This window comes from Lissotriton helveticus, chromosome 8 (assembly GCF_964261635.1).
Source record: "Lissotriton helveticus chromosome 8, aLisHel1.1, whole genome shotgun sequence".
Lineage (NCBI taxonomy): Eukaryota > Metazoa > Chordata > Amphibia > Caudata > Salamandridae > Lissotriton > Lissotriton helveticus.
Window position 1 is genome coordinate 1,674,125,367 of NC_136069.1, and position 27,564 is coordinate 1,674,152,930.

Sequence of the window (27,564 nt, forward strand, 5' to 3'; positions counted from 1 at the left end):
CGGGCCTCTCGCAACTTGTTCGCCAAGAGGCGGTCACATCTATCACCCCCTGTATAGTAGGAGTGTCAGAGCTGGATAGCGGCATACTCTGTCCTGTCTCGGTCCAGGGCCGCTAACTGCTTCCGTTCAGTGCAAAGTTGCCTCCAGGCCTGGAGGTGCCCGTTCTCTGATGGAGTTGTTCAAACTCCGCCACCCGCTGGGTGATCTCCGCTCGCTTACGGCTACGTTCCCTGTTCTGAGCAGAGGATATAGCAATAAATTTGCCACGGATGACTGCCTTTAATGCCGTCCACTGGGTCCTACTGAGGTGTCAGAGTTAGTGTTCTGAGCAGCAAAGGCGGTGATAGCCTTCTGAATCTGATCGACCGCTGTCGGGGTGTGTAGCAGGGTATCCCGAAGGCGCCAATGTCTTGTGACTCGCGAAGAGCGTGGGAGCCGCATGGTGGTGAGTACCGGGGAGTGATCTGAAAGAGAAGCTGTCAATATCTCTGCATCCTCTGCGTAGGCTCGCAAGGGAGACGAGCAAAGGAAGTAGTCCAGACGTGCATACGTTTTATGGGCGCCGGAGTAAAATGTGTAACTGCGTGTGCGTGGATGGAAGTGTTGCCATAAGTCTAACAATCCTAAGTCATCAAGGTGTGCCCGCCCTGTGGGTGTCACTACCCCAACCTGTGACACTCTGTGGCAAGAGCGGTCCGCTGTGTTGTCAAAGACAATGTTAAGATCCCCCCCTAGTAGCAGGTGCCTATCAGGTGTCTCAGCCGCCGCGTTAAGCGCCTTGTGGAGAAACTTGGCTTGCCCTTCATTAGGAGCATAAATGGAGCCCACTACAAAACACAAACCCCCAAAGGAGAACCGATAAGTCAGCAGGCGGCCCTTGATCTCTGCATCATTCTGCACGACCCTACCTGGGAAGGAGCGGGAGACCTGATGGCCACTTCCGCAGTTTTGGAGGTATTAGAAGAAAAGAGCTGCGTGGACCTCATTCTATGGTGATCCTTGGCGAGGAGATGAGTCTCCTGTAGGAGGCAGATATCCGTCTTGGAATATTCTAGAAAGTGGAGAATAGCCCTACGCTTAATGGGGTTGTTCAGACCCCGTACATTAAGTGTGAGTACTTTCACAAGAGTAGACTGCATCGGCAGACTGGAATCAGGAAATACCATGTGTCAAGCGGACGACTAGTGAGTATGGAGTAAGGGTGGGCGACCAAAGTCGCCGTCGCTACGCAGCGCAACACCAAAGGAAGGCTAATATGGGAAGGTGGACGAGGGAACCCCAACTTAACAAAACCCCCAGAACCTGTGAACAAGAAATAGTCCATTAAGAAGAAAACAAAGGTAAAAGTCCGTCGTCCCAGGACGACTGGGATAATTTCAGACTTGGGTCCGTGGTATAGGCAATAGGAACCATCCCTCCTCCCACCGGCCCCTGCATACAGTGGAGAAATTTACTGTGGAAGAAAACTAAGGGCCTCTTAAGCACCTCCATCACCCCAGCTCCGGGGTGTCCCCTGCAAGTGTTTCGGACACCGCTGATAGCGCTTCCTTCTGGCCCCTGACAATGTCCGAGGCAGCAGGCCTCCTAAGTCGTCTTCTTCTGCCTTGTCGTTGCCAGCCAGATGGCGAGGTCTCCGGCTCCACACTCGGGGCTCCGGCATCTTCCTCCTCCGGGGGTAGGGTCAATCCCAGCGGCCGACAAGCTTTCTGGAAGGATCAGATTTGCTGCAGTTTCCCACCATGCTGAAATATCAGTCAGAATGGATGACCCCAGGAGTAGGAGACCCCAGCCCCCAGAGATGTTCCTTCACCAGACAGAATTGTCTTCGCCTCTGCAGCGTGGTCAACGCTAGATCCTGATAGAGCACAGGCGAGTGTCCCTGGTAAGAGATGGGGTGCACCGACCTTACTTTTGGAGAGAATGGCTTCTTTAGTCTTGAAGTCCTGGACACACACCAGGATGTCCGCTGGCGGGGCGTTGGGTCTACGAGGTAGACCTACTCTGTGCGCCCTGTCAAGGACAATGTCAGCCTTGAAGGAGTCTCCCAGGATGTGCCGGAAAAGACCAGTGGCAAAGTGAAATAGGTCGCGGGTGTCCTCCGATGTCTTGACCCCCCAGATTCTGATGTTGTGCCGTCGGGAGCGGGTTCTCAATGTCTTCCAGGTGCAGCTGCAAATATATGTTCTGGTCCTGCAGTCTAAGCATCTCTTGTTGAAGGGAGTTCAAATCCGAGACCGTGCCGTCGCTTTTCTCTTCTAACGCAGCTACTCGCTCGCCCACGCCGTCTACGTCTCTCCGGACCTCTTTGAGCTCGGTTGCGAACTGCGCCTTCACCGACTGGATGTCCTCTCTGAGCGTTTGAAAAAGGGATTCCAGGAAGGATTTAGTAATAGGTTCTTCACCAGGTGCCACCGCGGGGTTTTCCGACGTCGTGGGCTGCACCGGGGCCGCCATTTTGGGGTTAGACTGCGTTTGGCCGAAAATGTCTTTAAGTGTCTTCGGTTTCATACCCCTAGCTCTGGACATACTCCTCTGCAATCCTCAGGCGAGCGGGGACAGAGCGGGGGCGGGGGGGCAGTCGGAGGACAGTTCATTGAGTCAAGGCTCTCAGTGGATGGGGGATGTGAGCACCTGGTGGCGACTCCCTGTCACCGCAAGCGGAGCGGTGTCCTGCGGGGTGAGGGTCAACAATTCCTCGGTGGGCGCTTCGGTTCCCACGTGGCGTCGGGGGCTGTGGATCACAAGCGGCTCTGCCCCACACAGTGTGGGAGGGTCGACTCGACACTGTCGCCCAACATGGGGGGACAAGTGCCACCGCTGTGGGGTGTCCGATCAGCGTTGTAGGGCAGAGCGCTGGGCCTCCATGTGACAGCCTCCCGGGCCTCAAGCTCCAGCCTCCAGCGCCTCAGTACCAGCCTGGGCCAACAGCCACCCGCTCCAGTGGTAGGTCTCAAGGCCGCCAATAGTGGGCCTCCCCAGGGCAGGGTGGCAGTCTCTTCACCTGACGTATACCCACTTCTCTTCGCCCCTTCCAGAGTATGGCAATTGTCCCTCTTCGGTCCGGGAGCAAGGGCCAGCGGGCGGCAGGCCGAAGTGTCCAGCTCCACTCTCCTCCGTCCGTCGCTATGCGCCACGCGTAGGCGCCAGTTGGTGCAGCCCTTTCCCATAACACCCAGGTGCCTGTTAGTGCCGCTCTCCTCCGTACAGCCCCGCGGTCCGCCCGTCTCCCAAAGCCGTGAGGCAAAAGTCAAGCCTGTACCTGTGCTTCCAGGCGGGTGGCAGCTCTCGCCAGTTGTCCGGGGTATTTAGAAGACCCCCTGTGGTGTCGCACGTTCCGTGCCTGGGAATCCCACAGCGGCCCGCCGGCCGTGTGCCTCCTCTCACCGCACTCCGCGATGACTGCAGCCGCCCTCCTCTGCTCCACAACACAGGCCTAGGGGGCCGCCGGCCGGGGATCTGCGCGACCCAGCCCAAGGTCCAGTGGGCCTGGTCGCGAACAGCACTCAACCCGTGCCGCGCGGCTGCTGATCTCCCCTGGTGGCGATCACCGCCTGCGCTCCCGGGCGCACTCTAGTGGTGCCTGCTGGTCGTCTCGCAAGGCTCCGCGCGGGAAGCCTCCCTCCTGTCCAGGAGACAGTGCCTCAGTACCTCTGGGGGTCAGCGGCCGCCGTGGGTTTGCTGCTGGTCCGGTGAATGCGGCAGTGTGGCCGGGAGGGTGGAAGCATGCCTCGATGATCCACAACGCCGACCACCGCGTTGTTGAGGCTTCCCCCTCTGGGAGCGCCGGAGCCGTCCCCCCGGTTAAAGCAATGGGGAGCCCTCTGGTGCCCGTACGGAGCAACCGGAAGGTAGCGATCGATCCCGGGGCACTCCACAGGGGGCTTGGTCAGTTTCAAGCTGACGGGGCCCTCCAAGGGGACCCGTGCTACGCTGTTTCAGGAGGCGGCGTGCAGGAGTCGAGACACGTCATATCCCGCCGCCATCTTGGCCACCAAGCTGCTACCTTTAGTGCCAGTTCTTCATGCTCGGTTTCTACCTGCATGGATGTAGTTCAGTCATCTCATATGAGAACTGATCAACATAGGATACTATTTCACTATTTTATTTTGATATAGGATAGTGTAGATTCCTGGCAGAGTAAATAGGAGGTGGTATTATTGCCAACTGTCTGCCACTCACTTATTGCATCTCAGGAGGAGATGAAGATGTATTAGGAATCAAGCTCATGACTTGCCGGTTATACATCCTAATATCAGGTTTATTAACTTAAAACGCTCAATATTATGAGACCTATACATGTGTGCGGCCCCCACCACACATCTGTTACAATGTCCCAATGAGCAGACTGAAGTGAAGCATAACTGTGGCCAACAGTCAGCAGCAATGTCTTTCTGAAAACTGGATTAACAATAATTAAGATCAGGGAGGCCAGAAAGACTTATTCTAGGACCCTCCAAATTGCTAAGAATGAATGGGAGGAAAAGTTCTGGGCGGACCTACTGGTTGCCAGTAAAAGTAAGGACGCAAGAGGGTTTTGGAATCTGGTGGGCTCCCGTAACAGACCCGACGAGACCCTAAGGACATGTAACATCCCTCCCCAGAGCTGGTCAAAACACTTTGGGGCCTTATACTAATCGGTAGAAGGGCCCCTAAGTGACCCAGCTGCATTTACCCTCTCGCTAGGGGATGTCACTCTTGACCTTTTTACGGCACGGGAGGTAGAGAAGGTTATCAAGTGGGTGGCACCACGGAAAGCTGCAGGACCGGATGGGCTTCCTGGAGACCTTTTGCGTGCATATCCATCTGACTGGGGCATTGTTATTTCTGCGCTTCTAAATGACATCTTGAAGGGTGGCCCAGTACCAGACTCATGGAGAGGGGCGACGGTCGTTCCCATTTATAAAAAGGGTTGCAGAGATAGCCCAGGGAATTACAGGCCAATTAGCCTGATTGATTCCACACAAAAGGTTGCAGGAAAGGCAATTCTGGGAAGGATTCTCCACTGGTTTGACGAGAACAGAGTGCTATCTGATTTCCAGGCCGGATTCCGCTCAGGAACGGGCACCATTGAGCAGGTCTTCAGGTTAGCACTCTTAAACTGGAAGGTTGTGGAACTAGGCAAGGGCAGTCTTTATTTGGCCTTTATTGACCTAAAGACTGCCTTTGACCTGGTCCCTAGGGAGGAACTTTGGAGGGTACTACAGGGCCTGGGGCTGCCCCCCTACATTTTGCCCCTACTCATTAAACTTCATACCAGCAACTATGCCCAGGTCCGCTGGGGGAAAAATGGGGAAACAACGGATAGGATTCCGGTTTGTAGGGGTGTCAGACAGGGTTGCGTGTTGGCTCCCACACTCTTCTCGCTGTATGTCAACGGTGTGGTTGAGCATCTTCAGCAAGAACCAGCGGACGCACCCTGTCTGGGGGAGTACGGATTCCTACTCTGCTGTTTGCAGATGATACTCTCCTTATTTCAAAGTCTCCCCAGGGGCTACAGAAGCTATTGACCCGCTTCCAGGACTTTTGTTCATCCAGAGGACTGGTAATCAATGTGGACAAAACTAAATACCTGATTTTGCACCCTCCAAGGAAACTAGGACGCCCGCCTGTTTTGAACACAGTCGCCTTGGAGAAAGTTTTTGAATTTGATTACCTGGGGCTACGCATAACTGACAATATGAGTTGGTCCTCCCATATTGACAAGATGGTCCTGAATCACAAAAAGGTAGGGGGTGCTCTGCTTAGGGAATTTCGAGCATCACCCAAACATTTAGTGAAACCTGCAATCGAGATTAACAAGGCCAGAGGCGTAACATCAGCATTGTATGGGGCAGAGTTGTGGGGCCACTGCAATTTGGAGTCCCTATCCAAGGCTGAGAGCAAGTTTTTGAAGGACCTCCTAGCTCTCCCCTTGAGCACCCCGACAGTCCCGGTGCTCTTGGATGTGGGTTGCAAGAGCATCAAAGACCAGGCTCGCCTTCGTCCACTGCTCTTGTGGTCCCGCATATGGAGGGTCCCGGAGTTAAAATCTTATGCTGACGGCTTGGCCGAGGTAATGAGAATGGGAGGCTGGGCCAAGATAAAGTGGTTGAGGGACACCAAAAATCTTTTGGGGGAGCTGGGCCTGGGGGACTGTTGGACTTCAAAATCTGCTCCACCAAAGGCTGTCCTCACAAAACTCTACTGGGACTGGGTCTCTGGCCAACTTATTGGGAACTCAAACCACTGTAACTCGACTGCAGTATTTTTGAAAATAAAGGATGAGGTAGTCTACGAACCCTACCTGGACATAATCACCTTGCCAATTGATAGGGCTCTGTACTTTAAGCTCAGGGTAGGCACCCTCCCGATCGGGGCCTTTGTGTCAAAATGGAAATCCGGTGCTCAATTATCGCCCTTCTGTGCCCTTTGTCCATCTAGGCTTGAAACGGTAGCACACATTTTCTTTGAGTGCCCAGACTATATTAATCCTAGGAGATATTGGCTTAAACCTCTATTTAGATGCCTGGGAACACGTAGGCATTTGGTCGCATTACGAATTTTATTGTCCGATACCTCCCCTTGCATTGTTTTTGGTGTCTCCAAATTCTTAAAACGTTCATGGTTGATTCGCAGCAAGAGATTGTCAATTTCAATTTAATTCATTTTTAGCTAATTTATCCAGGGTTAAATCCTATTTTATTGTCCTAATATCTAAATGTCGACATACCTATTTATTGTTTTGAAATGCTGTTTTTACATGTATGTATGCTTTCAAGATATCTTGCATATCGAATAAAAGCTTTCACCCAAACCAATAATTAATCCACTTGTTGCCCTTTCACAGAAGGACTGTTTGGAATATAGGCAAAAAGCCTCATTGTCTTGAAACAACTTTGTGAAATCTGGTTGTAAACTGCTTCAAGTTGAAATCTACATAAGCAGCTTTTTAGTTGTCAAGTCACTCATTCTCTTTTCTAAAGATCTTTGTGAGTAGCCTCTTAAACATTGTAAAATCCATTATACATGTCAGCAAGCTATAAACATTGTGAACTCCACTAAAACACTGTTGTTGTAATTGTATCATGTTTGACTAATATGTGTATAATCCACAATGTACTGTCATATTCTTGTATTGGGTCAAAGGGTAGCTCTGTCCCATTGTTTGAAGTGTTAGCCCTGTCCCCGTGGGGTGACATGAAGTCCGGGTCATAGTTTGGGTTGCGACCCTGTTTGGGCCCATGAAGCCTTGCTATGGGTCATAGCTCTGGGGTTCTGGGAGTGAGAGGCAGAAGGGCGAGAACTTGCCTGGGCCTAGAGTTCTGCAGCCTTGGCCGAGGGGTTCAGAGGCCTTGGGTGTCCGGTACAAGGAGACGGGCTCAGGGATCCCAGGGCTCTGTGGCATTGGTTGATGGCTCACTGGAGAGCGTGGACTCTGAACATGAGATAACAGGATTCAGAAACCTGGACTAAATGGCTCAGCATCATGAAGGGTCATCTGCCTACAGACAGGGCATCTTGGGTTTGGCTTGTGTAGAAATAAAAGAAGAGCCAGGGGCACCAGGATTATTTGGTCTGGGATAGTAGGGTAGTGAGGCATGGGGTAGGTAGACCAATTGGTCTAAGCAGCAAACCAGCCCTATTGTGCCATGTGTGACATCAGGCAGATCAATGGAAATCCTGTACTTCACATTCCCCATCACTTATACTTTGAGTGTCTGCGAATAGGCATTAGTATGAAGTAAGCAATGCTTGTTGTGAGCCCCAAGACCCTTGTTCAGAATGAGCTGCTGAATAGCGAGTGACGATGAGTAAGAAGACTTCTCGGCTAGAAACCGACTGAAGACTTGTCTCTTCTACAGCCCCTGTAGCAGACTCTGCAGAAGTGATGTTTGGCAACTGAATCAAAGATAACTTTTGTCCCTGAGGAGGTCTCTGTACTGAAGAATTGGTATCTGTGTTTCACCTGTAACTGAACAGCCTTTGCTAAAAACCTCTTTACCCATTTATGCAGGATGAGCGATCTCTGAAGGGAGCAGAACCAGAGTCACAAAGGCCATGGCGTCCGGTAGGAGTCGCGATCGGAACTCAGTTGAATCAGATGGACAGAAAAGCGAGAATGTGCCCTTGGTACGAAAAGATGGATCAGAGGTAATTGAGGCGGGTAGGGACTGCGAGGCGAAGCAGCTGGATCAAGTATGTAAAGAGTCAGCAATTTCTTTCAAAAGAGACAGGCTGTAGGGTACATATTTATTATACAAGTTAATAAAAACCTTTACAAAAAGGAGATTGCTCAAATAAAAACAAATTCATGAAAATAGTACACTAAAAGTTCATCATTTTTGCACAAACAATAAAGATAAAAAGAGATATGGGAGGAAATGGCCTAGCCAAGTTTTCCTTTTCAGCTTGGATGAGCCTTACTCCAACAGAATGTCTATATCAACATGTGTGCTTTAGTCAATCCTTAGTCCAAAAGTTGAGATATAAAAACCTAGATTTAAAGACTTTAAGAATTGCATTTGTATTTAAAAGTCACAGAATTAATAGTTGCATTTATCAGGTTTGTTTCAATTTTATGATATAGAAAGTCCTTCTTGACTTTGGGCCTTTCCAAAGCCCCGTAATTTTCAAGGCGACGAAGGAGAACTTTATTATGTCAGGCGTTTCCCCGTTTTAAAAAGGAAGAGTCCGATCTCGGGACCAGACGCGGTAAGCCCCTGTTTTAGAGCTGCTTTATGATGTGCCAGGTCGCTATATTTTCTCCTCTGCCGCCACGATAAATTGTACAAACCGGCATGCCAGCTGTATGTCTCCTCCACCGAAGCAAGCCTTCACTGCTTGCCTGCAGGTACTTATCCTCTAGGTGTTAAAGATAGATTTCAGGAACAAGCGTTGTTCTAGGTCCAGACCGTGGCAAATGCATAGTAGATGCATGATTCTCTCTTCAGCTTCTCCGCAGAGGCGGCATTCAGTTATTTCTGCGGTCCGCTTCCATTGCGGTAAATGTGGGAGGACAGGAAGAATTCCCAATCAAAACCGGAGGTATTTCTCATTTAGCCTCCTGCTGAAGCCCACACGCAGATAGTCTTGTATAGCTCTGCAGCACGCACCAACCATGAGCGATTCTTTGTCTTCAAGTACTGATAGATTTTTTACTGTCTTATTTACCAAAGACTTAAAGCTGTTCTGCGTTCCCATAGTTGCCCAGAGTTCCTTCAGGCCTAGGCGGTTTATGGATGCGGTCAGGTAATCCTTTGGGGAGCAAGCTCTGCTTGAGTTTATCTCTTTCCATAGATGGAAATTCAGAGAGCAGTTATCGGAGCTTCTAATCCTAAACCAGCATTTCACATAAGCAGCGTTGCAAGCTATTTTTTGTGACTGTAGGCCAAGCTCCAGCCTGATTTGGCGGGAGAGACATAATTTGGTAGGCTATAGTTTATTCTTGCTGCTCTTAGCACAGTTTGTTCCAAAGTCAATAGAGACAGGCTGGGCTAGTCTCATAACTGGGGTGGACAATCTCACAATTCTGCCAGGGTATGGTGACTCACACTCAGTGGCCACCTCTCAGATCCCGGCTTGTGTCCTTCTGGCCTCGTCTTCTTCCAGCCTCTACATTGAGCCTGGAGGTTTACTTTAACTCCCACAATCATCTCATTCCTTTCGGCCAAGACCTTGAACATTGTCCTGTTGTCAGATGAACTCAACTATTGCAAACACATACTCAATTCACTGCAGTGTTACTTCATCCTTCCCCATCAGAAAGACCTCACCTATTCAACTTGTACAGTCTCCCAGTCAGAGCCCCTCCCCTACCTCTCCTTTTAAGCAAAAGCTCAGAAGGCCAAATCAACGCCCCCTACAAATCCCTGCTAGTTTTCAATTGCAAATTCACACCATCTGAAGAAATCTACAGTCTATTTTTGTCTTCACCTGTTCCATTCATCTATTTCTGCCTTTCAATTCTTTACTATTTTTTTTTTAATTGTTGTAACAATACCCCACACTTTCTGGCCACACATTCCTTACAAAGTCAAAGTCAAAAAGATTTTATTTGTATTGGTACTCTATAGAGGACCACAAATATACAATTTACAAAAAGAGAAAAGATAAATTTCGCATATAATCAATACAATGGTAAAAAAGATTTAAAAAACTTAAAGAAGTTATGGCAAACAAATTCATTTGACGGATATTTACATAACTGCAATAGTTCACTCACTTTGACAATTCTACAAGTTTGATAGATCGGGGCAAGATATCTAATGCGTGCAGTAGTTACATTTATGTTGGGACACGCAAACAGCAAGTGCTCAATATCTTGATCTCCCCCTTCACACAGGGGGCATAGGAGTGATCTTCCTGGCGACCACCTTGCTGTGTAAGTTGATACTGGTAGGATACCCAGTCTTAACATAGTGATTGTCCTCCTTACACCATGGGTCAGGGAATACCTGATGTATGGTTGGATTTGCTTATATTCCAAAGAGTCCACGAAGGATTTATATGTTTTCAGTTTTTTGCAGTGGTCATAGTCTAATTTATAGCTTAGTTTCGGGGTGTAACATCTTAGAAACAGTTTCAATTGAGCTGCTGACCAACTGCATAGAATATCCGTGGTGATTTCTGCCATTTGGAATATAATTTTCATATTGTTTAAGAAGGTCTGGTTTCTTGTTTCACTATTGAAGACTTCCTTTTTCAGTAGGTGTCTTAATGTGCCCTCCTTTGCTTTGAGTAGATTGTAGCTCCACCTGATTACATTAGCTACTGCTGTGGCGAAAGAACTTGTAATCGAGAACTCCAAACGTAATGCCTGAACAGGTACAGAATCAGAGACCTTCATTATTTTTCTTAAGATTTTCCCCTCTTTGCAGTCCATATAGGTCCACTGTTTTATCGGGATATACTCTGTTGCATATGATAGTACAGGTGGAATTTTTACTTTATAAATTTTAATTAGAGAAGAGAAGTGCCGACTTCCAGTGGAACGGTAGAGTCTTAAAAGGGCCTCAGTGTGAACATCAGATTTCCTCATTAGATTTTCAATATGTTTTGCATTAGAGATGTTCTTTGATAGTATCCTGCCAAGATACGGATACTCGTTCACTACTTCTACTTTTCTTCCACCTAAATTCCAACTGTATTTGTTTCTAAGTTTCTTCTTTGAAAAAACCACAATTTGTGTTTTGCTTAAATTCGGGGTTAAAAAGTTTGATTTTGAATATGCGTGGAGTATATCCAGAGAGTTTTGTAAACCGAAAGGGGTTACGTCAAGCATTACTATGTCGTCAGCATACATTAGTACTTGTATGCTTTGCTTAGCAATTTTAGGTGATAAACATAGGCCCTGCTGTAACCGTTCAGGCAGGTCGCTGAGATATAAGGAAAATAATAATGGTGCCAGTAAGCACCCCTGCTTTAGACCATTGGCTGTTTGTATCCTTTTTGTTAGGCCCTTTTCTCCCCCCATTTGTACCTGACACCAGGTATTGGTATGGAGATTCACGATGGTTTGCAGTAGTTGTTCTGAAATTCCAAGTTCCCTGAGTTTATGCCATAAGGTTGGTCGATCGACACGGTCGAACGCAGTCGAGTAATCAATGAACACTGCGTATACCGACTGTGATTTTTCTGTTACATATTTATCTAATATTGTTTGGATAACAGCAATGTTATCTGTAACCGAATGTTTTGGCCTAAAGCCAGCTTGAAACATTGGAATTTTGTCCAGTGAAAAAGCCCAGTCCTTTAGTCTTTGTAGTACTTCTGCTGCAAAGATTTTACCCGCAGCGTCCATTAGCGCAATTTGTCTATAGTTTCCGGCAGTTGTCTTGCTCCCCTTTTTATATATTGGGATAATCGTACTCCCCTGCCAGGATTTAGGTATTTGTCCGATCTTGAGGATAAAATTAAATAGATCAGATAGCGATTTACCCCATTCCCTTGGATTTGTTTGATAAATCTTTATAGGGATCTGATCTGGGCCAGAGGCACCTGTTTTTCTTGCTTTTTTGATTGTCCTTTCCACTGAAATAGCCGTAACTCTAAGAGATTGTAAGTCGACTTTAGCTTTACTTTTACTTTTTTCCCAATTTTTCCCGTCTGCTATAGTCAGGTTTACTTTGTACAAATCAGTGAGATAAGTTTCCCACTCCTTTGGGGGGACAGGTATTGGTTGAAGTTTCTTTTTCGTCCCTGTTAATTTTGCTATGAGGGACCAATATTTGCGTTGATTAGAGTCTTTTGCTGCTACTTGAATGTCAATCCAATTGCGGTCTTGAATATCTTTTTTATTTCTTAGCTTCTCTCTCCTGAGTTTGTTTTTTAGTTTATTAATTTCTTTCTCAGTAGATATAGAGGCATTCATATAATGGACACAAATGAGTTTGTTCAGATTTTTCTTCGTAATGGAATTTTGGTTGTTTTTATTGAAATTTTGATTTTTCCACCTGTTGACTCCTGAGGGAGCATGATGTAATTTGTCCAATAGAAAATTCCTAAGCTCATTAATCAAGTGTTCAAAATTCTCTATTGGATCCTCCGACAAAGTAGTTGTTAGGAGATCAGTGTGCTCAATCAATGTCGATATTCTGTCCAGAATTTTAGAGCTCCAGAAAATTCTTCTCTGATCTCCATTTATCAAGACAGAACTTTTATGAAAAATTAACTGCCGATCAAGTGCAGTTTGAGGGTTCCATTCCGTAGTTAAATTCATCAGCGCATGGTCGCTCTCTTGACTTAGCTTTACTTGTAGGTGGGTAACAGTCTCCAGTAGATTCATACTACAGATGATGTAGTCTATAATGGATGGACTTCCATGACCCCGTCTAGTGAAAGATGCAGGGATATCGCCTTCCAAATTGCCATTCAAGATTGCACCATTTAAAGTTGGCAATATTGATAATAGTATTTTTCCTCTTTTATCGGATTTCGAACCTTTAGGGAATTGAGGGGCTGAAAATTCAACAGATTCCTCTTTATATAATTCAGCCCATTTTCTAATTTCAAGATTAGAAATTTTGCCATTCAAGTCACCTGCTATTATGTATGGAACATGTAATTGGTCCTCTACTATCTGCGCAATAGTTTCCATTATCTCCACAAACGTTAGATCTTCATTCTGACCAGGAGGGGCATATACGTTGAAGAGCAAGATTGCCTTTTCGGTTGCCATATTATGTATTTTTAATGTGACCTTTATACATTGCAGGTGGTATGATTTAGTTTGAATAACTTCTTGGCCCCACAAATATTCCTCTGACAGTAGAGTGGCCAAACCACCTTTTGCATGGCCCCGATTTGTGGGTATGGCAGGGGTGACATAGACATAATAGTTTTTCAGAGAAAATGAGTCAGTTGCCCAGGTTTCTTGTAGCAACAAGATGTCTGGATGATTACTTATGGCCTCCTTTAGTTTGATCGAATCTTCCCCCGCCATATTCCACGATGTTATTTTTAGGCCGTTGTTAAACAAATTGCCCAAGACTTGTAGAGAATCTCTTACTGTTACAGTTCCCTGATACCCGTGACCAGGACTTTATACTTTCACTAAAATCTCTTCCCTTAGAGTCATGGTGCCATACTGCCCTTTCTCCATTTTCCACTTTTATTTTTATTTGTAGAAAGTCTTTCTCAGTGTGATTAGTTCCTGAAATCGACTCTCCTGCCAAATCAGTGTGTCTAAACTGATTTTCATATTGGGAATTAGAAATTGATCGTATTTGCTCATCGTACCCTGTATGGTTTCTATCTTCCTTAAGGTTCATGACTGGGATAACGTCATACCCATGTTTATGCAATGTCTCTTTTTCTTTGAGTATGATCTCAGGGATAACATATGACCAAAACGATACTATAGCTTTTTTTGTATTATCTCTTTGCGGGAAAGTTACTAGATCGATTTCACTGCTAGTTAAACTTTCTAATGGCTTCATATAGTGGAGGAGATTAACGACCCTACTTCTGTTGAGCGGTACCAAGTCCGTTGGAAAAAGTTCTTCAAGTTGTATTGTTTTGAAGTATCGTGTTTCTGCTCCATAATTGTATTTTCCTTCATAGTTTCTTTCACAAATGTCATGGTGTACTAATTTTTCAAAGAGGTTGTATGGATAAAATTCTTTTGCAACCGGGTCTAGTGGCTGCAATTTCTCTTCCTTTTTATTATTACTGGTTTCCGTATTCTCCATCAATCCTGATTTTTCAGGTTCAGTTTCTTGTACTTCTTGTATTTCATTGACTAATGTGGACTTTTGAAATCTCAACTTGCGATTGTTTCTTTTATGGAAACGTCTTAATGGCTTTCTCCTCTTTTTTTTTCTTTGTACTTGCTCAAATTCTATCTCACTACAGGATTTCCCGCCTTTTTTATTCTCAGACGTACTATTGAGATTAATTTCTTGAGTATTTTCAATCAAAAGATCGTTGTTTAATCTTTTAGATTTGATCGTTTTTTTGAAAATTGGATATTCCTTTTTACTTGGAGGTTTTTCCATGAATAATTTTTTTAAAGAGATTATTGATGTTTCAAGTTGATTTTCCGACTTTCCTTTTTTTCGTTTTGTTGCATTTAATGTCTGAGTACCACAATCATGTTTTTGTGTCTCCTTTTCAATGTTACAATTCCTTATATTATTATTCTTTAGCAAATCATTATTGTATTCCGGATGTTTGTTTTTCATTTCAGATGTTTTTCTTCTCTTTTTTTCCTCCACTAGATGCTTAAGGATCCCAATTTGAACGTCCAAGGTTTGGTCCGAGTTTTCTAATATGTTTCCCAAAAAGGAGAGCACTGACTCAAGTATCTCTTGCAGTGTAAAAAGGGCTTTTGACATAGGTGTAACAATGTTGGCTGAATAGTTAGTTTTTATATTAAATGGGTCAACAGATGATTCAAGTGGGAGAGGTTCCGATGGGTTTAGTAACTGAGGAAAACTATTAGATATTTTGGGCTCTGATGGTTTTTCTGATATATTTGATTTATTAGCCCAGAGTTCTTGTAATTGACATTTATTTCCAGTATTATTTTTAGGAGTAGACGATACAAGATGAAACTCTTCTTGATCACGGAGTTCTGATTTATTGAAGGAATTGATAGATTTTTGCTTAATGTCAGGGACCACATTACTGAGATGAAGATTCAAGTTGGGTCCAGGTGTTATTTCAAAATGAGTTTCAGGCTCTACAGGTACTTCGAAGATATCTGCAGCTTCTGGATCTATGATAATTTTGTCAGTGTCTTCCTTAGTTGAGAGTCCAGAAAAATATTCACTGATGGCAGGGGTCCGCAGTATGCGACCTTGTTTGACCGATGTATCTTTTGTTTTCCGTACAGCATCCTCTGTGCCCATACGTTTCATGAAAATGGTCCGTGAACGTAATTTTTTAAGCCCCATTTCCTTTCACACGAGTGGTGTTATTTTCAAGCTTAATTTCTCGTGTAATTAGTAGGCAGGACGAACTTTGGTGATTTGATCGGGTATAGGTAAACCTTACTTTACGTGAGCCGGTGTTAGTGGAGTGGCCCGTCCCGTCCTCGGTCGTCCCCGGATGGCCACAGACGGCCCGCCCTTTGCCCGGGCTTCGCCCGGCGTCCCGCACGCGTCCCGCTTAGCGTGGAGGGTGTGTCATAAATAGGAGGAGCAGGGGGCGGGAAGAGACTCCAGGTGCGCTCAGGTCTCCACGCGCTGAACCCTGGGTCTCGCAGTCCCAGCCCCTGTCAAGCAGCCTCCGACGTGAAGATATGCAGCAGCCTGTCTCCTTGGCTTCCCGGAGCAACAGGCAACAGGCAATGAGTAGACGAGGGAAGTCTCAGCAAAACAAAAGCACACAGAAGCAGCTGCGAGCGGCGCCCGCGAAGCAGGGGCCGCGAGCTGTAATAGTGCTAGTAGCCAATCAGAATGAAGCAGGCAACCAACTGAGGCGGAGCAGGGGCGGGAAGAGACTCCAGGTGCGCTCAGGTCTCCACGCGCTGAACCCTGGGTCTCGCAGTCCCAGCCCCTGTCAAGCAGCCTCCGACGTGAAGATATGCAGCAGCCTGTCTCCTTGGCTTCCCGGAGCAACAGGCAACAGGCAATGAGTAGACGAGGGAAGTCTCAGCAAAACAAAAGCACACAGAAGCAGCTGCGAGCGGCGCCCGCGAAGCGGGGGCCGCGAGCTGTAATAGTGCTAGTAGCCAATCAGAATGAAGCAGGCAACCAACTGAGGCGGAGCAGGGGCGGGAAGAGACTCCAGGTGCGCTCAGGTCTCCACGCGCTGAACCCTGGGTCTCGCAGTCCCAGCCCCTGTCAAGCAGCCTCCGACGTGAAGATATGCAGCAGCCTGTCTCCTTGGCTTCCCGGAGCAACAGGCAACAGGCAATGAGTAGACGAGGGAAGTCTCAGCAAAACAAAAGCACACAGAAGCAGCTGCGAGCGGCGCCCGCGAAGCGGGGGCCGCGAGCTGTAATAGTGCTAGTAGCCAATCAGAATGAAGCAGGCAACCAACTGAGGCGGAGCAGGGGCGGGAAGAGACTCCAGGTGCGCTCAGGTCTCCACGCGCTGAACCCTGGGTCTCGCAGTCCCAGCCCCTGTCAAGCAGCCTCCGACGTGAAGATATGCAGCAGCCTGTCTCCTTGGCTTCCCGGAGCAACAGGCAACAGGCAATGAGTAGACGAGGGAAGTCTCAGCAAAACAAAAGCACACAGAAGCAGCTGCGAGCTCCTTACCTTAATACAGTCTTCAGGTGTCAGACTGGATGCGGAATGATATTTTCAGCAGTTCTCTGGTGTTGTTGAGCTGAGAGTGGCATCGTAGGCACCAGAAGTGACGTTCAAGGTGCCTATATAGGTGCAACCCCATGATGTGCTCCAGTTGTGCTTTTGTTGGATTGCAGAAGCAACATGACACTTGTATTGTAATTCAGAGTCAATGTGTGTATGTTGATGGATTTACTTTACTGTCAATTACATTTTCACATCGGGTGTATATCTTTTTTGCCTAGAGGGGCATCCTATGTCTTTACTACAAGCTAAAGCTACTCACTCTTCACAGTTCCAAGTTTGTTTTACTTTGCAGTCATGATGGCTTGTTCTTGGACTTGCCTCCATTTTATAACGCTCTTCATTGAGGATCAATTGTCACTCGTCTAACACAGTCTGTTGAACAAAGGTCCCTACTTCCAGCTTCTGTATTGGTGGAGCCCAAGAGGTTGCTTCACTATGATATTTTATTTCTAGGAACACCACACACAGAGTTGTCCAACTTTTACCAAACACTTCCCTGAACACAGACAGACCTGTTTGTTTGTTAATGCTTGTTTTGAGATTGAAATTAAACACCTTTCAAATGTTTTAATTAGGACTGTACGTTAGTGGTGCATGACTCACAGATGGCAAGACCCTCAGAGGGACACAAAGGAGCATATTTACAAGCCCCGATATCCACATGAAGGTCACTTTTAAAGATGTTCCTGTGGCGATATAAGCTTCACCTTATTTACAAGGCAGAGTTAAACCACTTAATGTGGCTTAACACCACCATGTAAATAAGGCACCCTGACATGCTATACATAGCGCAAAGTGAGAGGACAATGAGTGTTGCGTTGTGTGTTCCACCGCACCACCCATTGATGACGTTGCCTCATATTTACAAGGGTGGTGTACACACGGGGCAGCTCTAAAATTAAGACCAGGGAAAATCAAGTCTTAACATGGCGAAGCGAGGAGAAATGCTTTATTTCAACTAGTTTTTGCTGTTTCCATGTGTGCTGAGTTGTGCAGCATGCGTTGAAACAGCAAAAGGCCATTGCTTATGTGCAGGACGATGTCCCTTCTTGCACATAAACAATCATTAAAAAAAATGACAAAGCAGCACACATAAAAGGTACAAAACTCCATTTCAGATTGTTTATGGACAGGAAGGGGCACTTTCCTGCACAGGAACAATCAATCCCCTCACTATGGTGCAAGGGTGCCAGCGTTGGCGCTGGGCAGCTAAATTACCACCAGCGCAGGGGGACACGCAAGGCTGCACCAAATTCTTGTAAATACCGTGTAGCCCTGCATTTCAGAAGTAGCGGAACTCAGCGTTAAGCCAACAAGGCTAATGCAGCGCTCTGCCACGTCTATTGTAAATATGCCCCAAAGTTTGATTGCTTTTTTGTGGATACTATGCTGTGCTACTTGAGAGATTACTAAAAAATGGAATTATCTGGAGGCCCACTGCCCAGCGAGAATTGTACGGTTTGATGATCTGGAGCTTCACCACATCGGAACAGATAAGCCACCACACAATCATACAAGATGTAAATTGGGCAAATTGTGAGGCTGGTGTCCATATAAGGTCAATGGAGCAATGATACCTGCAGTGAAGACTTAATCAGAAGCATTTAAATAAACGTAATTTCTGTATATTTATTAGCTGGACATCATGATAATATGTAGATTTATAAGACAACTTCATTGCCAGACACATTTTAAAAGCTTAGCTCTTTCAGGAAATGGACTTAGTTTTTGATAACACAATGCCTGGGGCTGAACAGACCATGCCCCTGTGGGTCTGCTGGGGCCAGTGCCTGGTGTTATCTGAACGGTCCCATATGACCTCAGGAGGGGTTTACGAGAGGGTCTGCTGGGGTCAGTGCCTGGTGTTAGCTGAACAGTCCCATATGACCTCAGGAGGGGTCACGAGAGGGTCTGCTGGGGTCAGTGCCTGGTGTTTGCTGAACGGTCCCATCTGACCTCAGGAGGGGTTTACGAGAGGGTCTGCTGGGGTCAGTGCCTGGTGTTAGCTGAACGGTCCCATATGACCTCAGGAGGGGTTTACGAGAGGGTCTGCTGGGGTCAGTGCCTGGTGTTAGCTGAACGGTCCCATATGACCTCAGGAGGGGTTTACGAGAGGGTCTGCTGGGGTCAGTGCCTGGTGTTAGCTGAACGGTCCCATCTGACCTCAGGAGGGGTTTACGAGAGGGTCTGCTGGGGTCAGTGCCTGGTGTTAGCTGAACAGTCCCATATGACCTCAGGAGGGGTTTACGAGAGGGTCTGCTGGGGTCAGTGCCTGGTGTTAGCTGAACTGCCCCATCTGACCTCAGGAGGGGTCACGAGAGGGTCTGCTGGGGTCAGTGCCTGGTGTTAGCTGAACGGTCCCATCTGACCTCAGGAGGGGTTTACGAGAGGGTCTGCTGGGGTCAGTGCCTGGTGTTAGCTGAACTGTGCCATCTGACCTCAGGAGGGGTTTACGAGAGGGTCTGCTGGGGTCAGTGCCTGGTGTTAGCTGAACGGTCCCATATGACCTCAGGAGGGGTTTGAGAGAGGGTCTGCTGGGGTCAGTGCCTGGTGTTATCTGAACGGTCCCATATGACCTCAGGAGGGGTTTACGAGAGGGTCTGCTGGGGTCAGTGCCTGGTGTTAGCTGAACGGTCCCATCTGACCTCAGGAGGGGTTTACGAGAGGGTCTGCTGGGGTCAGTGCCTGGTGTTAGCTGAACTGCCCCATCTGACCTCAGGAGGGGTTTACGAGAGGGTCTGCTGGGGTCAGTGCCTGGTGTTAGCTGAACGGTCCCATCTGACCTCAGGAGGGGTTTACGAGAGGGTCTGCTGGGGTCAGTGCCTGGTGTTAGCTGAACGGTCCCATACGACCTCAGGAGGGGTCACGAGAGGGTCTGCTGGGGTCAGTGCCTGGTGTTAGCTGAACGGTCCCATATGACCTCAGGAGGGGTCACAAGAGGGTCTGCTGGGGTCAGTGCCTGGTGTTAGCTGAACGGTCCCATATGACCTCAGGAGGGGTTTACGAGAGGGTCTGCTGGGGTCAGTGCCTGGTGTTAGCTGAACTGTCCCATCTGACCTCAGGAGGGGTTTAAGAGAGGCCAGTGTTCAGTTTAGAAACCAGCAGATGTTTTAAAGCATTCTTCTCGTCAAGATTGGACTGAACTCTTCCTTTTCTCTTCTGCAGACTGAGGAGTTGTCAGCAGAGAACACAAAAAAGGCGGAATACGGGAAAACTGACCTTCCTGATCACAGGTAAGATCATCACTGGCAGGATTGTACCAACCTCGGGTGTTTTATTCATTCATGGCACTCAGTCCGATTACAATAATGACCTGTGGACAGGCCAGAGTCCAGTTTTCATGCTTGTCTGCGTCCTTCTATTCCAGTGGTCTTCAAACGGCATCATGCTGATCACCCTTTGTGCAAAATGATTTAGACCGCACCTACTCAGTCTGGAAAAGGAAAGAGTGTTTGAAGAGTTATTTTTACTTTTTTACATCTGGCATGCTTGAAAACCTTGGGGGTTCTTTCAAGAAATGTAGACAAACACGAGTATACAGTAGCTTAATTCCGCGTACACTTATGAAGAACGCTATATATTTAAATTGAGAACCACGAAGTCAAGTCATCTGGAATGAAAAGTCTAAAACTATATTTTATGTTGCTTTTATGGAGTACATTTAGAATATCAAATCAAATTACAAACATATTGAGAGACGGAGCAAAGGGGCAAGTGATATATATAGTTCATTCAAGAAAAAGAAGCAAACATTGAAGTACCTGGTTAGCTTTTATTTTGTCACACTACAATATTTACCATCTCAAAAATGACAGTGAGGTTTACTTATAAAACCACATTAAACAAAGAACAATGTCGCACTGCTGAGAAGGCTTCATTCATTGGTTGTTCCACAGCCTCAGTCTCAGATCAGGGAGTTGTTCTTTCCTCCTATCCAACCTTCTAGTTGAAAACCTGTATCTATATAGTCCAAGTCTGGATCAATCTCATTCTGTGCTTCCAAAACTCTACATCCTATAGAACTTCACTGGAGTGAGATGACAGCTCAGGTGCCATGTACATATACCAAGCAAGGACAACCTGGTGCTGCATTGATACCTGTATCACGGATCATGTATGATGCAGGCATACTCTACGATGACTTGGTGAGAGAATGCATGTTAATGAGATCCAAATTAATTGTAGATTTGAAGATTTACTAGTGTTTTGTACCATGGCACATTTGAGAAGTGTAATGTCTAACAAACAAGTTACTTACCGTAATGGAGGGTGAGTTGTATACAAAAATTGGATTGGACCTGGTCGACACTTTCCCTCGGATTTTTAAGACGTTTCTGGATAGTGTCTAAGAAGGTAGAAGTTCAATGGGGCAAAGCTGCAGGTGGTGTCGGTAGAGGAAGTGTCATCAGGAAGCCGTTGGATAAAGTCTCTGTGAAGTTTTCTACTTTCCGAATTAGGGCCATAGGTACAAACATTAGAAATGTCGATTTCCAAATTGAGATTCTCTCTGATTCGCAACTATGGATTCGGTATTCCTATTGAATGAAACTTATTGAGTTTCTTTTAGGGATTCCTTGTGGGCCACAAATTGACCTACTTCAAGATTATTACTGAAATAGGTTGCAGTCTGCAACTCAGTAGAAATCACAGCCACCACAGGGATGGGTTACCACCAGTTTTAAACTGAAATTCAGTAGCAAAACAGTAATATTTACCATACTTATTTGGTATTTGGAATAGATGCCCAAAACACTCCCCTCTAAATACCAAATTATTAATGCAAAATGTAATTCAAGTTGCCAAATCACATTTTGCACATTTGAAAAAAAAATCTTGCTGCAAATGTTCAGATTCAGAGAATCGGCCCGTTTACGACCGGAAAAATGCATCATGCATTTAGCCCTATGCCTTTTTTTTAAGTCAATATCTCGAGAGAGACTAAGCTAGGGGCTGTAGTGAATGAGGGCCCAACGAGGCCAGATAACCCTTCTGTGAAGGACAACTGAACAAGATTTGCTGCTGCAAGGAAGGCTTGTAGTGGGAGCTGCCGCGAAGTCAGGGCAACCGACGATGCGCCTTGGGCGAACAGAGGAGCAGGTTGGTCCTAGTCTCCTCTCTGTTCTGAGAGCAGTTTGTAGCCACAAATGTTCTAAGGCCCAAGTTTTGGATTATGCACCTTTAACATTACCACCTACGGTCCAGGACAGGAGGTGCACCACTTTGGGGGTTAGAACTTAGTTAGGGTGAGTCCAAGTGCAGGTTCAAGATGGCTGGAGCCTTTTCTGACCCTGAGACTCTGATCAGGAGGCAGGCCAACTTGCCTTGGAGTCACTCTGTTAGCCATGGTTTTAAGAAGTGAAAGAGAGCTCATGTGGCAGGACATGCCTCTGAAGGATCAAGGCAGGTTTCAGGCAGTAGATCAGTCCTTACTGGTGCAGCAAAGCAGTCCTCTTATGTACACATTGGCCAAATCAGCAGGTGGTCCTCTGAGAGTCCTTCAGGAGGTCCAGAAAGTGAACTGAAGAGTGGATGTGAGGGTCCTATTTTTAACCCTAGTACTGTTTTGAAGTATCAACATTTTTTACAGAATTCCCTTTGAAGACTTGAAGTTTTCTGCCTCCCATGCCCTGGCTCTAAGCTGGCTACATGAACAATGCAGTGATGACAAGTCCTTTCTGTGAAGGCAGAGCACAGCCTATTTATGTGCGAGTGGGGCTGTGCCCAGCTTCACCCTTATCCCTTATACAGCCAGGCTCTCCTAATCCCTTTATTGCCATTGAAGACAATTTTACTTAGTTTTTCAGACAGCAAAAATGAATTCTTTACCAGTTCCCATTCAACAGTTAGCACTTATTAAATGTGATAAGGCAGCCCAATGTTATCCTACGGGAAGGTAGACCTCAAAGTAGTGAAAAATTAATTTGTGTGTTTTTCACTACCAGGACATGTAAAACTCAAAAGTAAACAGCTAACCGTTTGATTACAATACACCCTGTCCTAAAGCCTAACTAGGGCCTACATTAGGGGTGACTTAGGTGTAATAAAAGTGGGGAGGGCGTTTAAGGCTTGGCAACGGGGATATTTTGCCAAGTCAAATGGGCAGTTTAAAACTGCATTCAGGCTTCAATGGCAGACCTGAGACATGGTATAATGTGCTACTCAAGTGGGTGGCACAATCGGTGCTCCAGGTCCGTTAGTAACATTTAACTTACAAGTCCTGGGTATATGGTAAACAAATTTAACAGGAAGTTACAAGTAAATTAAATGTGTCAACAAGGTGTAAGCCAATGTTATTATGTTTTAGGGCGAAAGCACAAGCACTTTAGCACTGGTTAGCAGTGGAAAAGTGCAAATAATCCTAATGCCAGCAAAAACAAATCCAGAAAAATAGGATGGCAAAGGCAAAAGGTTTAGGGGAAGACCACCATAAGGTTGACAGGTCTAACACTCACGCCATAAGATGAAGTCATGAGAAGGTGTATAGGAGTCCCTTGCTCCTTGCCTAACGAGTGTTCTTGTAGAAACTCCAAAATGCCGAATTGTGAACACTGGCTTACTTGACTGTACTGAAGAGACCTAGACAGGGTACTCCCAATGTTTGAAAGAGGCCCAATGGCACCTTAAGATGTAAACAACATGAATAGAAAGATGTACTGCTGCACCAGTGACCTCCAGATACAAAGCATGTTGACACAGTAGCAGGACCTGCTCTACCACGCTTGTTTCTAGAACACGACCCAGGAATGCGTTTTCTCGACCCACTTTTAATAAGGACTTAGTCATTATGCCAACACGAGGAGAGAAAATCTGAAGGACTGCAACCATCCCCAACCAAGTAAGTGATACTTAAGTAAAATGGTTTTAGGTAAAGGTCAGTCTGTGAGATTTCACAAAGCATAATAGTGAATCCCCAAACCCTCTTTCATAATGAATACATACACTCAAGCACACTAGGAAACCTGGAATGTATTTGAAAGAGTCATTCAAATCTATCCTGTGCACACAATCGAATTGTAACTGTTAGAACACGCATTGGTAAATGCATAAGATTTTGCCTATGTGATTAATATTTTTTTATTTTGGTAAGTTTTAAGTTAATGAGCAGTTGTGCGATATAAGTTAAGGAAAGTCCATAAAACTTATGACTTTTCTTTTAGAAAGGCACTATATTGTGCGTCATAGTGTTTTCTTTTTATTTTAAGTTATATTGCATAGGCTTGTTTTAAGGGTTTTGTGAAAAATGGACTTTGTCCTCAAAGCACAGGAAGTAGCACTGATGGAATCCGGTTGCAGCTCAGAAGAAATTACATACACAGATAGATCTACATGGGCCACTACATGGGGCACTCATGACTGAGAATCTAAGGGTGATCATAGCCCCAAACGGTCTCTTTGTCACCACAGCCCCTTGTGTCTTCTTAGAGGATATCGGATTTAGGAGAGAATGGTCACATATCACTTGGAAATGTACACAAGACTGGCTTATACTTATCATCAACTCAGCAAAACGCCTTTCCGATAACTTACTGATAGCAATCACTGTGGCTGAAAATAACCTAAAAGCAGGAATCAACATCTCCACCTATAAGAAAAGACTTGCAAAAAATAAACTCCGAGATGGAGGAACTCAAAGAACATCTCATGCAGCAAAAGATCGTCAAACCACAGAAAGATATCAAGGAATTTGATAAAGAGAAGGTCTACCCTTACACCAGAGAAGACTTTGAAGTGAAGGGGGAGACGGCTCCTCCGATGGAGGCTCCACTGACAGCTGCCCACAGCAAGGCTCTTTCATCAGCTTTTCAAGCAACAACACTCGTACCAGCTACAGAAAGAACAGAGGTCAACCTCCACAACCAATGTTTGGATACCCAATGGGCCCATACTTTGGACAACAACCACCATGGAATCCGGTATTCCAAGTACCACCGCCTATGTACCAGTACACCACAAATTAACAGCCTCTTTTAGGAAGAGGCCGGGGCAGAGGCAGAAGAAGAGGAGCACACAAACATGTTCAATAGCAAGATCAACCAGAGCTGCAGCAACCTCACGCATGGAATTGAGGAGCAAGAACAACAAACGGAGCTAGTGGTGAACCCCTCGTCAAAAGTGTTGATCCCCATTGAACAGAAAGTACTAGAGAGAGGTCTAGCACAGGAAGATCGTTTTCAAACTCCACAAGGAACTACATGGATTCTTCAGGGAAGTGCAACTGAGAGCGTTTTTCCAGGACAAGGAACCTCAAGCTAAGATGGACACAGGCCTGAGAGTCCCATTCAGGTGCCCTCCACATGAAGGCACGACACCACACAAGATTCTCACCTTTGAACAAGCTGTGATAAAGGAAATAGACAGTTTGGAGAACAGGAAACACCTCAACAGACAGAAGATGAGTCGATCACAATAAAGCCAGCTGACAAGGGAGGAGCAAATATCATATAAAAAACAACAGACTACAACAACGAATGCTTGCGACAACTTTCAGAGGTAAGACACTACAAAAGAATCACCACTGACCCTCCTAATTTACTATCGACAAGGATCACGTCCATTGTATACTCAGCCGAAACACAGCATGGGATATCTAAGAATGAAGCTGCATTCCTCATCAATATGGAACCAAGGACACATTATTTTTACATCCTCCTGAAATTTCACAAGGGGATACTACCGCCCCGGGCCGCCAGATTGTTTCAGTCATAGGATCACTACTGGAACCCCTCAGCAAAGTTTATGTTCACTTTCTGCAACCGCTTGTTAAGAAAATATCTTCATACCTTCAGGATACCAGGGATGTTTTGAACCTGATTGCTATTTTTGAAAGGAGTGAAGAGATCAACCTCAGGTGATTTATATTTTTTGTTTGGTCTCCTTACTCTTTTTGGCCTTTGCACAGTCTCTGTATTTTCTCTTATTAGATCCTTTTGGCTTGATATTTCAGTCACATGTTTCTCTTGATTTTTATTGATATTCATCATTTTGTACTTTAGTCCTCTATTTTCTTTATGCCAATAGTCTCCTTTTTGTGACTTTTTGTTTTCAGGCTCTAGGACTCCACGTTCAACTCTCCAAGCTCTTTTTCTGGAGCTTCGCCTTAATTTAGTTCCTTTACTGTCATCAGACTCGCTTTCAGACCTTTCTTCACTTCCTCTTATTCTGAACGTTATTATTTTCGATTCGTCAACTGAGTCTGGGTCTTCTTTTGTCAGTTCAGTTATTTTACATGAAACTTCCCCCGAGCTGGTACTTGGACTCTCATCCTTATCGTGAGTTTCTTCCTTCTCACCAGTCTCAAGATTTACGTTCCTGCCTTTAAAATTTTCTGTTTGTCCTTCAGAACTTTTACATTTACCAGTTTCTTTTAGTCCTTTGTCAGTGTCCAAACTGGTACTTGGTTTTTCCAGATGTCGCCTTTCAGGTTGATCTTCAGGATCTGGAATTTCAACTATTTTGTTCTCTCCTTCAGATGCTGAACTTGTGTCCGATATTTCCAGATGTCGACGTACAGGTCGAGCTTCAGGATCTGGATTTTGGTCTGTTTCACCTTCAGTGTCAGAGTCTGAAGTACTATTTGTCTCTTCAAGATGCTGTCTATCCCAGTGTGGAACTAAACAGTTTCTTCTTCTGGGCACTTTTATCCGAACCCAGTCTCCAGGACTCAAATCATGAGCTGGATGTTTTTCTTTTTTACTTGCATCAATTCCAACCTGGTGAAATAAAGAAGTTACCACGTCAGACAGGCTCTTGTAGTAATCCAGTATGATATCAACATTTATAGTCAATAGTTTGTCAACTGGTACAAATGCTTGCCTCATTACTCTTCCCATCATTATTTCATGAGGACTCAATTATGTCTTTCTGTCTGGTATGCTCCTTAAGGTCATTAGAACAAGTGGCAAAGTGGCAGGCTATTTAAGTCCTGTGGCCAAGAACATTTTTCCCTGTCTGATTTTAATTGTTCCATTCACTTGTTCAACTACCCGATAAGCCTCTGGTCTGTAAGCACATTGTAATTTCTTTTTTTTCTTTTTTATATTTTTATTAAGTCCCCCCCCCCCCCCGTTTTTCCAAGAATTCCAATACAATTTTTTTTACAGTACAGATATTACATGCGCCCGAAGTACAACGTTCTTGAGAGGAAAAAAATGAAAATACACAGTATACCCTAAAAACATAATATATATATGTATTTTTTTAACCCCTTATTTTCCCCTGTTCTTCCATTGCTCAATGGCAAACCATATCCTACCCCCCAGTACACTTGCCCTTCTACCTTTCCTCTCGTAGATGGCTTTCTCCAAGTTGTATGTAGCAAGAAGTCTTGCTATCCATAACTGAAATGTTGGTGCCGACTTATCAAGCCAAGCCCTTGCGATAATAATCCTAAAAACTGCCGTGACCATAAAGATAAATTCTGGGTATTCACTATTATCCCTTATATTCACCCCTAACATTATCAACTCATCTGTTAATTTGATCTTCAGCCCTAGAGATCCCTCCAGGAATTTTTCGATTGCCAGTTTAAGTGTGTAAAGTTGTGGACAATTTGCAAACATATGTGTAATATTGGCACTACTTAAGTTACACCGTGGGCAAGTTATTCCAGTATTACCCCCCCCACTGTGCAATTCTAGCAGGTGTATCATACAGGGAGTATACAGTCTTGTAGTGTTGAGACTGTAGCGTTGCCGAACATAGCACCGACCGGCCTAGATCTAATGAGGCTTGTAATCCCTCAGGATGCGCCCCTACTTGTACCACCCACTTGTTAGCATATTTCTCTCTATCATCTATTTTTAATGCATAGAGCTCTGCATACA

General features: G+C 45.6%; 1 protein-coding gene across 4 annotated transcripts in view; it reads left to right on the forward strand.

Moving 5' to 3' along the window:
- Positions 1 to 27,564, forward strand: part of LOC144773619 (transient receptor potential cation channel subfamily M member 2-like) — a 1,811,195-nt gene that overhangs the window by 124,148 nt on the left and 1,659,483 nt on the right. For all 4 annotated transcript variants that reach the window (XR_013600034.1, XM_078658765.1, XM_078658766.1 and 1 more), the window contains 2 exons: positions 7,994 to 8,130; positions 19,907 to 19,974. Coding sequence is in view for 3 of the 4 variants with exons in the window: in XM_078658765.1 (XP_078514891.1) it covers positions 8,038 to 8,130; positions 19,907 to 19,974 (161 nt within the window). In the remaining variant the exon portion in view is untranslated. The remainder of the gene's footprint in view (positions 1 to 7,993; positions 8,131 to 19,906; positions 19,975 to 27,564) is intronic.